Source organism: Asterias rubens, chromosome 21 (assembly GCF_902459465.1).
Source record: "Asterias rubens chromosome 21, eAstRub1.3, whole genome shotgun sequence".
In the NCBI taxonomy this organism is placed as follows: Eukaryota; Metazoa; Echinodermata; class Asteroidea; order Forcipulatida; family Asteriidae; genus Asterias; species Asterias rubens.
This window is the reverse complement of record NC_047082.1, coordinates 10,374,408-10,389,960: the sequence shown is the minus strand read 5'-3', so window position 1 is coordinate 10,389,960 and position 15,553 is coordinate 10,374,408. Positions and strand designations below refer to the sequence as shown.

The window sequence follows — 15,553 nt, the reverse complement described above, 5'->3', positions numbered from 1 at the left end:
GTAGTGTACACACACACACACCAAAGTTCATATACGCAATGTACCTTCCATATGTACGATGCATCTGACGTACCATCCACTACAAAATGCACTCACAGCATACAATAATACGTTCCTAAGATACAAGAGTAAACATTACAAACAAAATTTACTCTCCTCTTGTGCCAACACGTACATTGTACCCTTAGAGAGGAAATAGTTAATGAGATTGTACGAAGACGAGGGAAGCTGGGTCATATACTCATTATCCACACCCCCCCCCCCCCTTCGGGCCGGATAACCCATCCATAATTTAGTATCAATTCAGACAGGTTGAGAGGGCATGGCATTAAAGGGAAGGAAACTCTGTGCAAAATCCCCCTCACGACAAATTCAGTGACACACTTGTTCCACGAACGAATGTGATCACTAATTGCTTAGTTAGTATCTTCCTTTTTCCTGTTCCCACGCTGCTGTCAAATCACTACATCGCAGGGTTGGGAAAGTTTAACCAGGTTAAACAAACACTAAAATTCATTTCAAAATTTACACAAAGCAGATACTTTTTTTTTACTTGTTTTTTAATTATTATTTTTTATCCCAAACAAATCTCCTAATACATTATTTTCAATCCCTCAAAATTTGACAGACTTATAACTTTTTTTTAATACCGACTTGAATTAGTTGATGACTGCTGCATAAGCAAAACCCTCAGTTCCGCGATATATTTTGTCTATGTCATTTCCTTCCCATTTGGCTGTCCATGTTCTGTCGTTGCCTCAAGAGTGTTTCGGGGTAAACAAGTATTTATTTATTACTAATTAATTTCTGCCACCTTGAAAGGAACGTTTAAAGGGATTGGGCGAGTTGGTCTATGAAGGGCATTTGAAAATCATTTGTTATAAAATGCATATGGGTGGAAAGATGTTTTAAAGTAGAATATAATGATCCACACAAAAATGCCTCGAAATTGCACGGTTTTCCAATATACGTCATGAATTAACGCGGCACACCATTTTGTGAAGTCAAATATTTGACTCCACAAAATGACCCCGTGTTACATGTAGTTTACCAAATATAAGGAAAACACTGCAATTTTGAGGTGATCATTATGTGGAATGTGGATCATTAATTCTATTTTTGTTATACTTATTTCTAACCATATAACCTTTTCATATGCCTTTCATAACCTTTTTCAAGGCAACGTGTCCCTTTAAAGCTATTTGACACTTTCGGTAAACAATATTGTCCAAAGGCCCACACTTCGTGTATCACAACTTACATGTATAAAATAACAAACCTGTGAAAATTTAGGCTCAACCAGTCATCAGAGTCGGGAGAGAATAACGGGAAAACCCACCCTTGTTTCCGCACGTTTTGCCGTGTCATGACATATGTTTAAAATAAATCCGTAATTCTCGATATCGAGAATTGTTTTAATGTTTTCTCAAAAAGTAAAGCATGTCATGGAATAATATTTCAAGAGAAGTCTTTCACCATTACCTTCTCTAAACCCTGTAAGTTATTTGTAAATCTGTGAACTTTTATTTTTTTGTCTCAGAGATGATAATCGTGGCCCAGTACATTATCATCTATATTCAAAATGTTGTCACATAAAGCGCACTCAAATCCTGACTAAACCTTTCTGGTAAGTCTGTCCTTGAGCAAGACACTTTACCGGAACTCCTTTGTATCATCCAGGAATTTCTTTTATCAAGAGTGGATTATAATTTGATTAGTCATCACAATGTCGCCCGTAGTTCACACTGTAAACTTGCTAAAAGGAAGTCCTGAAAACATTTATTTGTTCTTAAATTTACCTTTTTTTAGCACCCACTTATCTCAAAAATGGAAGTTGGGTGTCCAATTTCATAGAGCTACTTTTTAGAAGCTATTAAGCACAACAAAATTTCACTTGCCAAAATAAGGTTACCGGTTACCAGCTGAAAAAACCCATGCAGTAACTGTAATTGGTATGACTGCTTTTGAACAGCGTAATTATGCAGGTATTTTTTCTTCATGCTTGCAGATAATAATAATAATAATAATAATAATAATCATAACAAATTCTTATGTAGCGTATTATCACAATAACCGTCTCAATGCGCTTTTACATTAGTCCCCTGGTCATTGGGCCAATAGCATCCCTTTATGATGTAATCTACCTCATAAAACAACTCCTGCCACGTATCAATTGGCCCTCCGGGTAAAAATAATCACATGACTGCCTTTCAACCTTTTAAGATTTCTTTAAAAACTGCCTGGGGTACTTGTTGTTTTTTTTTTTATTTATTATTGCTACTTAAATGTATACGTAATTGACATGCACTGACATTTGAGTGCACACCATGGCCCAACTTCATAGAGCTGCTTAAGCACAAAATTTTGCTTAAGCAAAAAACTCATTGCTTAGTAAGAATCAGATTACCGGCCAAGACTCCACTCAATTGTTATGCTAAGTAAACAACAGCTAAATACTAGTCATAAGCAATATATATGAAACATGTGTAAAATAAGCGAGCTATTTTCATGCTTAAGCAAATTTTTTGCTTAAGCAGCTCTGAGGGTGCATTTGCATGAGGTTGTACAGGTGGTAATGTACCAGGTTCTACATGCATTTCTGCACACACTTGAATGTTAATCACTCACAAAATCTTACAAAAGTTACGGCTTTTCCATACCAGCACCTGATACTAATATATATAAAAAACGGACTCAAGAAAAGAAGAAAAAAATATTCAGGGATTGATTTTTTTTTTTTTTTTTTTTTTTTTTTAAGCCTGAACTCCAGAGGCTTAATCAATACTGTACGTGTACCTCTGATGGTGCACGTACTATATGGTAATTAAAAATTGACAATTAAAATGTCTCCTACTTGACTTTATATGCACTGTATTTTTGACACGACCAATCATGTACGTACCTTCTTTGCTTTAGGTCAGTGGTTCATGTGATTAAAAATTAACTAAAGTGTTTTGTACTGCCTGGGTCGTCAATTGAACTTAAAGGTAAATTAATGTTCAGGACAAAAGGATATTATTGTCTATAAAAACCATCTTACTTCATAACCCCCCCCCCCCCCCCCATAAACAAAATTAAACGCTAATTTTATTGTTGACTTTGATTCCACTAAATTTATGGAATTATTTTTGTTGTAAAAGTATCTGGGGAAAAAGTAAGAAAAGAAGACAGGTTTTTGTCTAGGAATGTGGACCTGTACCGTATACAACCCGTGTTAAAGGGTCTGGGTACTTTTGTTGAAAATGATTTTCGTCTCAGGAGACGAAAATTATTTTAGCATGTAAAACGTATATATATATATCTAAAAACCGTGTAAGTTTAATGTACATATTTAAAGTTGTGGACATATGGTTTTATGCTGATAATTATTTTGAAATACTGTACGGAAATTGTGACAGAGCAATTCACAAATTTCACACATTGACTCGTGAGGATTTTGCGTACATCGTTGAATCATGCCTAGGCCTGAAAACCACAATTCCCCAAAGCAATATACTAGGATCCTTCCTCACTCAAAATAAAAATCCATCACGGAATCGTGACTCAACATCCTTAATGTTGGACATTGATTTTGAAGGTAATACCTCAAACTATGTCTGTATGTAAACTTACATCCTAAGCCCAATGTTTGCCTTAAGCTAAAAAAAAAAATTAAAAAAACTAGGCTGCAGCAAAAGTGTGCTTACCAGATATGTTACAAGCTAACATATCTTGTTATATGTACATGTACCCAGTTCTGACTGGCATCATGCACATTTTTACCAAGCAGTAAACTGCAATATGTTCTGCTTTAAAGCAGAATTGGGCCCAGTTTACTTCTACTATAATGAAGTGCAGTCATCAGAATAATTTTTAAAAAATGTTGTTGGATTTAAAACTGAATCCAACAAAATGTGAAGTTGGATTTTGGAACAGAATCCAACAAAACCTTAAGAAATTTGATTTTGGAACAGAATCCATCAAAACACAAAGCTGGATTTGAAACATCATCCCAAAAGAAATGAAGTAAGACTTTGAACAGAATCGAACAAGACATGGAGTAAGGTTTTGGAAGAGAATTCCATCAAAACATGGAAATGGATTTGGAACAAATTCCAACAAAATATGAAAATGGACTTGAAAGTACTTCCAACAAAACATGATAATGGATTTAGATCAAATTCCATCAATATATACAAAATGGACTTAACAAAATCCAACAAAGCATGAAAATGGATTTGGAACAAATACCAACAAAATATGAAAATGGACTTGAAACAAAATCGTTTTTGAAAGGGCAAAAACATGAAAATGAATTTGGAAAAAAAATCCAAAAAAACCTGGAAAAGGATTTGGAACTAATTCCAACAAAACATGAAAATGGATTTGGAAAAAAAATCCAACAAAACATGGTAAGGATTGGAACTAATTAAAAAAAAAACATGGACATGGAGTTGGATCAACATCGAACAAAACATGAAAGTCGACTTGAAACAAATCCAACAAAACATGGAAATGGATTTGGAACAAATTCCAACAAAATCCAACAAACATGAAACAGTAGGAGTGAAAGGCTACGTACCTGCTCTATGACATAAATACCAAACTCTAAGAGTTGAGCTTTTAGAAAGGGCACTAAATGACGGAGGAAGATAGGTAGTTGTGTAAATCGGTCCCGGAACGGAACTATAACTGCTACCTGTAAAGAGAAACAACAAAAACAAAATAAATGAATACTGAGTAACAGGGCTGTATGCTTCGTTTTTGAAAGGGCAAGGGCACCAAGGCAATTTCTCTTTGTCAAAGGGCACCCTATGAGGAAATTGTAAAATTCTACTGGAGCATTTCAAGGGCACCAAGGCAATGACAAGGGGCAATGGAGGCAATCGCCTCCGTTGCCTCTGTGAAGTATCAGGCCTGGAGTAAAATGCATGTTAAATTTGCATCGGGGATAAAGAATATTCATTTTTGTTTTTACCCATTGTTTATACACCGATGTGTGTTAGCACACATCGTTGTTTATAGGTAAAAATCGATGTTTACAAAAAAAAAAAAAAAAAAAAACGCTTTAAAACAATTGAAATTGGTACAATCTTAATTAAAAAAAATTAATGTCTTTAAAGATTTATTTTAAATAATTAATGATTTTTAATATATGGCCAGGAATATTGGAATTGAAGGCCTTTGATAAACTTTTTTAATTCCAGGCATACATGTATGTCCCTGGCTTTTGTTTTGTTTACGTTTGTATTTTGTATGTGTTTTTTATGCCAAATAAATAATCATAAACCTGTGTTTTCCAAATGCTTCCTTTATCCTTCGATCGTCACAATCATTCCTTTACCACAAGCAAACTTTTACTTATGGATCTAAATATGGAATTATTGCTAAACAATTAATTATTATCATTCTCAGCATATGCAGGTACCTATGAAGTACATTGTAGATCTATATATTAGGTATTAATCATGTACCCGCATGCCAGGTAACCTTGCCATCCTGCTAAGCAGTATTTGTCCAAGCGTGTTAGCTCGGAACAAAATATGTGCGAGCTGCTCAGCTGATGTAGACACGGTTGCCAGGTTACAAAACCCATCGCAAATTAAATGTATGCCACGCCTCCTTTGTTAGCCAATCAGATGTGAGCAGAATGGATTTGGTTTTTCCACCTACCCAGACATTGAGCTAATGTACACATTGAAAACAATGAGTCAATGTCAGGCAAGAGTAGGGATTATGTACCAGTTATAATTAACCTATTTACGCATTGCCATTATTCTTTCTGTAATGTTGTTGTGTCTGTTTTTCTTTGTGTTTTGTTTTTGTTTTGTTTTGGTTTTACTGCGCCTTGAACACCCAGCAGGGTGGATATGTGCGCATTACAAGTCTTATTATTATTATTATTATTATTATTATTATTATTATTATTATTATTATTATTATTATTATTATTATTATTATTATTATTATTATTATTATTATTATTATTATTATTATTATTATTATTATTATTATTATTATTATTATTATTATTATTATTATTATTATTATTATTATTATTATTATTATTATTATTATTATTATTTCTTCAGTCTTTTTTAAAGGTAGTGGTTACTATTGGTAATTACTCAAAACAATTATAAGCATTAAAACCTTACTTGGTAACGAGTAATGGGGAGAGGTTGATAGTATAAAACTTGGTTACACCAAATGAGAATACTGGTCTTTGACGTGTCCACTGTCCAGCGCCTTTTAAATTTAAGATGGGGAGGATGACTTATGACGCGGGGGAAACGATTCCACATCCAACCTCCCAACATATCAGCGCAAATTTAGCCGTGAGCACAAATTCAGTGGGATCGAATAAATCAGCAACACTGTTTGAATCACGGCCACTTCGTCTGCTCTGTGCTCCATATGGCCTACTTTTACCACAGGGTATCTAGAGCAAGCATTTAAAGGCACTGGACACTGATCTCAAAAAAAATTGTTAGCATAAAAACTTAATTGGTAACAAGCAATGGAGAGCTGTTGATAGTACAAAACATTGTGAGAAATGGCTCCCTCTGAAGTCACGTAGTTTTCAAGAAAGAAGTAAATTTTCGCTAAATTATTTGAACTAGAATTTGAGGTCTCGAAAACACACAACTTTGTTTGACAAGGGTGTTTTTTTCTTCCATTATTGTCTCGCAGCTCCGACGACCAATACAGTTCAAATTTTCAAAGGCTTGTTATTTTGTGCACAGTTGAGATACACCAAGTGAGAAGACTGATCTTTGACGATTACCAAAGGTGTTTAGCGTCTTTAAAGTGTGTTGATGCCTTTTGTAGATCAAGTTTTGTGCCGCGACATGAATCCCTTCTCACTGTGAATTTAGATGTGTATGTAATACAATTTACCTGTAGAAATTTCAGCTTCATTAGTCGTCAAGTTTTTGAGAGAAAAAAAGTCAAGATCACATCTGAGCAATGTTTATTAAAGGAGCGTCGCATAAATCTGTTGCACATGTACATGCAACAATAATTTTCGTCTCCCGAGACAAAAATTATTTTAATGAAATCGTTTTATTCGTTTCTCAAAAACTACAGCACCTCCCAAAGTAATATTTTACGGAAGCTTTCTGCCATCAGTATCTTCAAACTGAGTAAGTTTAATGTAAATCTGTGGAATTTGTGACTTGTGTCGTGCCAAAAGTACTTAAAACTTTTAAAGCGCAACCGCACAATTGACAGAAATTATTCCAAGCACTGTCAATGTTTCCATATGTGGACTGCTTCTTATGGGTGTCATTAGACAAGATTTTTATTTTATTTTTCCTAATTCTGGATTACTACAAGTCGTCCCTCGTAGTCATCAACATTTAACAATCTATTTGAGCAAAAACATTTATCAACAGGAAATCTATTTTAACTTGTTTAATAATGTCTTTGTTAAATCATTATAATGTAATTTTGATAATTTTTGACAACTCTCTTGTTTTTTTGGCAAACCAAAGCCTAAACGGCAAGACTTGTCGACTCATTTGTTTTTTGCAAATCAAAGCCTGAACGTCATGATTTGTCATTTGGAGATGTTACCTTGACCCAAGCTCTGATGACGAGCAATCCTAATTAGGATGTATTGATGTAATCGGCTGGCTTTTTGTTTAGTGCATTTCTGTGCACTTTGTTTGTGTGAATGACGTCGGTTTATGGTACTACAGAAGTCAAGCACTCACTCAGTTGATCAGCTTGTATTGAATATGTCTTCATATTATCCAAAGTGGTTTAAACACAACTAATCACAATTTATGAAAACCTAGAGTAAAAGTCCATTTACCACTTAATAATGTTGGTTGCTTTTAAACAATATAACTGATTGGAATCTAATTTTAATTTAATCTCACAATGCCAAGTGGACTGACCGTAGGTGCATACAACTTAGCATTTGTAAAGTATCATGTGCGAAGTATTGTGTAACATTAAATTTAAGGCAGCTGCATGCAATGTTAACTACAGTAAGGTTCCAAGTTCAATTTTGAGAAATGGCAGGATTGACTCAATGACCTTGACCTTAAATGACCTTTGAGAAAGTTCAAGTAGTGACCCACATCAAGTTTGGGAAGTCACCTTTGAACTTTGTGTATCATGCCTGAACTGTAACTACATGTATTGTTTTGATAATCTTTATTTTCAATTTCGTTTAAAAGAAGTAGAATTTTATAAGTCATTACACATGTTCAGTTGAGTGTGGGTTCGAGCCCCAGTCTTGACTCAAACTCTGGTGTTTCTGATCAGCAGAGTGTGGGTTCAAGCCCCCGTCTTGACTCAAACTCTAGGGTGTTTCTGATCAGCAGAGTGTGGGTTCAAGCCCCCATCTTGACTCGAACTCTGGTGTTTCTGATCAGCAGAGTGAGAGTTCGAGACCAGGTCTTGACACAAACTCTGGTGTTTCTGATCGAGCCCCCGTCTTGACTCGAACTCTGGTGTTTCTGATCAGCAGAGTGTGGGTTCGAGCCCCGGTCTTGACTCAAACTCTAGGGTGTTTCTGATCAGCAGAGTGTGGGTTCGAGCCCCGGACTTGTCTCAAACTCTTGTGTTTCTGATCAGCAGAGTGTGAGTTCGAGCCTCGGTCTTGACACAGTGTATTGCATGTAACCGATCCCAGTTACAATTTGGACTAAAGAGAAGGGGTTTGCCTCGGTGTTTCTGGCATTGGTTGCCAAGTGTGCCAAGGCACCTTGTAGAACCCTTAGAAGGTGCTATATAAAAGGATTTCATATTTAATAAACTTCAAAACTTAATTTAAAAGGTGTTTCTCTTTGTAACAGCACCTTGAACACCTTATTGGTGGATACATGCACTGTATAATTATTAAGTAGGATTTAAAACACTGCATGGTGGAAGTAAGAGATGGTAACACAAGATGAATTTCTCTTTTTGAGTAGTGTCGGTCGTAAAAAGAACCGGTGATAAACGACTCAACGTTTCGAAAAGTACATGGAGTTACCGCAAACCTCTCTTAGTAAATTTTATAATTATTAATAATTATTGCGGTTATTATATTTTTCATTTTGTCAATATGTAAATAGTCAAAAAGTTAGTTAATACGTACCTTCCATCGCGGTTCACAATTCCTGGGCCTCCAGTGGCCTCCTGGTGTGTATATATAATCATCCACATCAATGGAACCTCGTAAACACGTCTTTGAACGCCTGATCACATCTTTCAGGTTTTTCCGCCTTGTTTCGTCGAGGGCGCTCTGCGCCTCTCGGTTAAAACGCCGTATTTTGGCAAAAGTTCGATTGTTTAGGATCTTCCTGTTTATAAAGTCTATCGAAACACCTGAGAAATTGACTTGCACTCTGTCGTCTGCGGACAGAAGAAAAAGACGGTCAAAAAAAAAAAGCAATTAGGAAAATTTGATTTAGGAATGAACAGGGATGGAGGCAGTCTATGACAAGCTGAAGTGTAGTGAAATGTCATCAACTAAAAGCTGTATTTTAAGTGCAAAACGTGATAATGCCAATGTTATATATAGATAACAATTCCCCTCGATTTCAGACAATTCACACAGCTTGGGTATATTCCTGTATTTACAGGAAATTGGTTTCAGGTACACACCGAGATATTGTAAAGTGTGAAGAAGCAATTATGGTCGAACACCATCCAGTTATCAGTTATTGTTTCGTACTAGCACAGTTTATAACACTCTAAGGGTGGCAATATATCAATGCGGGGGCAACATCATAGACAGGGCTTTATTTAGTATGGGGGAAGGCAGATGAGTTTACAACTCGAAGTGCGTGTGCACTGCGTCAGGGGAATCAGGGCTTCTTCAAGCAAAACTGATTGTAAAAGTAAGACTTGCAAACTTTGCGTGGTAGAAAAAGACTAGGGACTGATCCAAAATAGCATCTAAGAAAACGGCTAAAGCACGTATTCATGCATAGACCTTATCGTGAGTCCGGCCTGGCTGATTTTTCTCAGTTTTCAAAAGGCATTGTGGGAAGTAAAAGGGGGCTCCAGAAAAAGCAGTCCGGGGAAAAAGCGGAGACCGGGAGAAAAACGACTAGCAGAGAATTAAAAAACGCAGATATTAATGTGGAAAATTCACATGCCTGTAGTATGTACTAACGCAATCTGTCAACGCAGTCAGTTTGCATCGGTTAAGGCTGAGCTACACTGCAGCGATATCGAAAAACGGTAATGATAACGACGAAAAGAGAATGCTACTATTGGTTGAATGAGCATGTGCGTATTCTGCGTGGAGCAATTCAACAAATAGAATGCATTCTCTTTGAGTCATTATCGTTATCGCTGCAAATTTGCTGGTGGGTGGCCCGGTCACGCCTGTCTGGTTTATTATTCGTTTAACCTGATGCACTGTACCCTTTCATGTGACGTAATCGCACATTACTACAATACACTGCAAATTCAAACACCTTGATTTTTCCTATCGAGGCCTATGTCAAGAGTTTTTTCCTGTTTCAAAGCAAAAGAGCATCCGTGTCTATTATTTATTACAAGAATGATTTCCTTTGAAACCTCAAGAGATTACGGGAATATAACTAGTAAATAGAGGTTTAGGTGTGTTAACGACACCCCCGCCCCTGCCGAAAACTACCCTCTACACAATGCACAGCTTCCATCTACATTAATAATTTACCGCCAGATTCTGAATAGATTTGTGCGTACCATAATTTTCGGAATAAAGCCCCCAGCATTTATAAGACGCGTCACTTAAAAGTCATTAAAACGAGATACATACACGTACGTCAATGTAAATATGCCGCATCAAAAAACACCTGACTTCCTTTGCAGTGACTCCCAAGCGCATTGAAAAGACTTTTGTTATTTTTCGGACCGGCGTTATCTCTTTACATAATTAATGAGGCAGGACCGTAAGTGGAATATTTATAAATTCTCATTAAAAAAATTTAGACGGAAATTCAGCAAAATATTTTTTCAATATGCCATGGCTTCAGTGGTCTGTTTATAAAAACACTATCCAAGATTGGAAGTATATATTGTTGGGTTCACTTTGAAAATGGTCAAATTTTCTGATATGCTAGTGGTATAATTTGAGCCTCAAATTTAGTTTCAAAATGAAATCAAGTCTTTGCTGATGAGACTAGTGATTTATAGTAAGGTGCCTTGTAACATAAAGTGTGGACCGTAAGATATTGACAAAATAGGGACACCGCCAATATAGGGCTAGATAGCTCAGTTGGTAGAGCGCCAGCACATTAATCCGGAGGTCGTTGGTTCGAATCCCACTCTAGTCAATTCTTTGTTCAACCCCAAAAATCATAAAGTGTGCTTACAACATTCAAAGGAATGTGGAACAAGACCACTCGGTTAAGCACACAATCATGCTAGACTTCACAGCAGCACCGTACTCAGTCGACGTTTCAAGCCTGGAATTTCACCTTTCGCAAAGGGCACTTTGGAAAGTCAGAAATTCTTAAAGTCTTTGGGAAACTTTTGAATGGGCACCAAGGCCAAGACTAGGGTCAACAGATGCCATGGTCTCTGAGGTCCATGTTTATAACCAAGCCTGCATCAACAATTTTTGCATTTTGCATCGGCAAGTACAGGCTTGACGTGTGAATTTGCAATCATTTCTTTTTTTCAATTTCGAGGGTCGACTTATTTTTCTTTGATCTATACATTTTTTGTAAATGTATCGAAGTGAAATGAATTGGCTGCCCAAATTATCAGGTCGCTGTTTAGTAGCCTGACACATAAGCAGCAGGGCACGTTGACGGACTGAAAACTACTTCATAAGCCTTGCTACATACATGTCTACTATACTAAGCACGGACGGCGGAGATGGCCTCTCCACCCCTGTAGTACAAGACACTAATAATGCATGATTTGAAGGGGACGGGTCTAGATGACATGGCGTGTGTGATGGCCTAATGACGTCTTCATGTGCGCCCTTTCTTGCTTACCTGGACTGGCAAACGTTGGCTCTGTACAAACATTAAAAGCTGTGCTGGATCCTTCTTTTTCTAACGACGTCTTTCCTGCACGAAGAAGAAGAAAAAAAACAAGGATGGAACTCAAAGAGTGATTTATAACACTGTGGACATAACACGCTCGTGAGCAATTAACCCTCACTGCTAATTGAGTAAATGTTCAACTATACGCAGTCTGATAATAAAATCCGCTTCGTGACATCATCTATATTTACACTTGAAAATGTCATGTGTACTTTGTAGGTCAATTTTTTTTTTTCGCTCGGCATTTTGGGATACTGTTGGAGAAGGAATTCCCACGTGAAAAAAATCTTCACAATAAACAACCCTATATAATCCTTGGTGACAGTTGCAGCCTGTGAAAAATTGATCGACCGCTGCAGAAATTTTGTACACTTTGGCGACGAGTGAGGACTGCACTGCCGATGGACACTACCGTAGCACACTATCGCATCCACCCTAAACTCCCCTGGAATTTTTTTTACTCTGCGAGCGGCCTTCTCATAATAACCATTGGATTCTGTTCAAGCATCAAATATGAATGCCCCTTGCTTTTTGCCATGATTTGCAGTGGTGCCCTTTGTAGAGTCCTACATTTACCTCTTCTTCTTCTTTTTTTCCCACAGAAATGAAACAGGAAATTCTGGACAATGGACCACAATTTTTTTGTAAAGAGTTTTCTGTAGCATTGACATAATATCAAGAATCACAATCACATTCCAACTTTCATTTAATTTTTTTTAATTTTTTTCTCCTTTTTTTTTTTTCGTCTCAATTAATTTTGACAGATGAGGCCGTTACAAAACAAAAAGCACTCAAAAGCTTATTGCATAATGCCTCAGACAATACACAACAGTATACATGAAATCCGCCACATTGTTTGTACATTGGCTGATGATGGACATGATATAACATCAGCATCCAGACTCGGACAATTATTTTATATTTCGTCATTGATTTACTCCCACTTATCATTTACAAGTCCACCATTATCAAAATGGCTTTATGAAAGGGTCAGTCGACAAACTCGGAGGCAATCCTTTGAAGTCGGGTAAGCGACTGACAACCGTACATGCTAACCCAGTATTCATGTTGACAGCGCCCTCTAGTGTTAATCTGTCACATGACACCTCGATGATGACGAGTTCTAGATCTCGTTTCTTGCGGAGTGTAACATTAGCCCACATTGCTGGCTTTAATCAATGGATGACTGTTGTTACGCATTGGTTGACTTGCCGCGCTGATTGAATAAAGAGCACACCCACTTTAAAGGCACTGGGGTGGATTTCACAAAGGTAGTCCTAACTTAGGACTAGTCCTAGCCAATGATAAGAGATAGGACCAGTCCTAAGTTAGGATGAGTTACTGGTCCTAACTTAGGACCAGTCCTATCTCTTAGCATTGCCTAGGACTAGTCCTAAGTTAGGACAATCTTTGTGAAATCCACCCCTGGTCACATTCTGGTAATTGTCAAAGACCAGTATTCTCACTCAGTGTATCCCAGCAAATTAACATGCATAAAATAACAAATCTGTGAAAATTTGTGCTTAATTAAATGTCGAAGTTGCGAGAGAATAATGAAAGAAAAAACACCCTTGTTGCACAATTAATTTTAAATAAAAACAGGTCAAAGTCTTTTATTAGATTCCAAAATTTGAGAAATAACTGCTTTCCCAAACACCACATTGCTTCAGAGGGAGCAGTTTCTCACATTGATTTACATGTATACTATAGACAGCTCTCCATTGTTCGTTACCTTGTAAGGTTTCCATGCTACCAATATTTAGAGTAAAAATCATTAGTGTCTATTGCCTTTAAAGTGTCGGTTAGAAGGCGGCCATCTTCCATGCTATTAAATCGCACCAAAAACATCCCTGTTGAGCAGTCTGTATCGAGACGCTTTATTGCTTCAGGCACTTGATACAGACAGGTATACACAAAATGCTTCACAGTGAATTTACAAAGTTCGATGCTGTGCAGTACATGGACTGTAAATTCAAGCACGATAGTCTATGAAGAAACAAGCTAACTGCATGTTACTTATTAACACTTCATTAACAAATATGGGGTAACGGTTTCGATAAGCCCATAGCGGTACATGTAGGCCTATGTGATATGTTTTGCGATGCAACATGTGCACTTTGTACTGTATATCGATGTACACATGTGTAGGCACAATTTTTGTGGAAAAAAAACCTGCTATTTGGATAAAGATTTTAATTGTCTGAAACTTGCGTATGTCACGCGTAATGGCCAGATAAGCTAGTCTACATGTACGCATTGGGAGTTGTGGTTGTACACTTACATGAATGTTTACCTTTCCATTGTGGGTGTGTGTGAAATGGGTCCATCAGGGCACTGGACACTATTGGTAATGGACCCTTCCCATGAAATATGCTAAATACATTCACGCATGCGTACAGACCCTGTTGGTTGGCAAACGCCATAGAGTTGTGCACTAAGCAGACGCGCAATTGCGTCTGCGTCACGCACCCATTAGCCGTGTACAAAACAGCGCGATGTTCCCTCATTCTGCCAACCAAAACGTTAGTGCGCACGCGCTACGTGCAATTTACATACTTCATGGGAAGGGTCTATTGCATGTACTCAGTTGTTAGCATCAAAAACTTACTTGGTAACAAGCAATAAAGAGCTGTTGGTAGTTTACAACATTTTGAGAAACGGCCCCCTCTGAAGTAATGTTGTTTTTAGAAAGAGGTAATTTCTCACTCAAATTATAAAAGACTTCTGCAGGAGCCTTTTAAAATGCATCTGAAAGCACACAAATTTATTATGCAACAAGGGTGTTTTTTCTTTCAGTAATCTCTTGCAAATTCGATGACCAATTGAGCCAACATTTTCACCAATGTGTTATTTTATGTACATGTATTGTTGGGATACACCAAGTGAGAACGCTGGTCTTTTGACAATTACCAGACTTGTCCAGTGCCTTTAAGTCTGGAAACCAAGATTGTGATTTCGCTGCTCGGCTATAATTATTAGTACACTTCATAAAGTACATTATAAAAAGTAGAGCTGGTTCCAGGTGCCAATAAAAACCTCTTAACTTGGCTCTGAAGACGGGGGAGTTACAGCCTAGCACTAAGACATGTACTGTACCAGACAAGGGGGAACGGTTATTACTACAATTAGCATGATCACGTCTGTTCCTACTTGCAAAGTGGATTTCCATCGCTAGCAGGCAATAACAGGTGTCCCGGCGTCAAGAATCAGGATCATTTTAAAGGGATTGTGCACTGTGCCAATTAGCCGAATAAAATTTATTTAAACATATTTAACGTCCTGCCTTTTTGAAAAGAGGAAGGAGGTGGGCCTTTTTTTTTTCTTTTCTTTTTTTCTTTTTTTTTTCCAAGCGAATGAGAGCTGTTGATAGTATAAAACAATGTGAGAAAGGGCTTTCTCTGAAGTAGCATAGTTTTTTGAGAAAGAGGTTATTTCTCACTTAAATATCAAAAGACTTAAGACCTGAAGCCTTTTTGGCATACTGAAAGTACACAAACTTGTGCAACAAGGGTGTTTTTTTCCTTTCCTTATTCTCTTGCAACTTTGTTGACCAAATGAGTCCAAATTTTCACAGGTTTGTTATTTTA

The 15,553-nt window shown here is 37.1% G+C and overlaps 1 protein-coding gene and 1 non-coding gene across 3 annotated transcripts in view; one reads left to right on the top strand and one right to left on the bottom strand.

Moving 5' to 3' along the window:
• LOC117304503 (beta-1,4-galactosyltransferase 6-like) overlaps window positions 1-15,553 on the bottom strand; it is a 56,150-nt gene that overhangs the window by 15,008 nt on the left and 25,589 nt on the right. For both annotated transcript variants that reach the window (XM_033789008.1, XM_033789007.1), the window contains exons 3-5: window positions 11,916-11,990; window positions 9,074-9,330; window positions 4,562-4,678 (exon numbers count right to left, since the gene is read on the bottom strand). In XM_033789008.1, the coding sequence (XP_033644899.1) occupies window positions 4,562-4,678; window positions 9,074-9,330; window positions 11,916-11,990 (449 nt within the window). The remainder of the gene's footprint in view (window positions 1-4,561; window positions 4,679-9,073; window positions 9,331-11,915; window positions 11,991-15,553) is intronic.
• On the top strand, window positions 11,174-11,246 carry Trnan-auu. Its single transcript has one exon. It is a non-coding gene; the product is annotated as a tRNA-Asn (tRNA).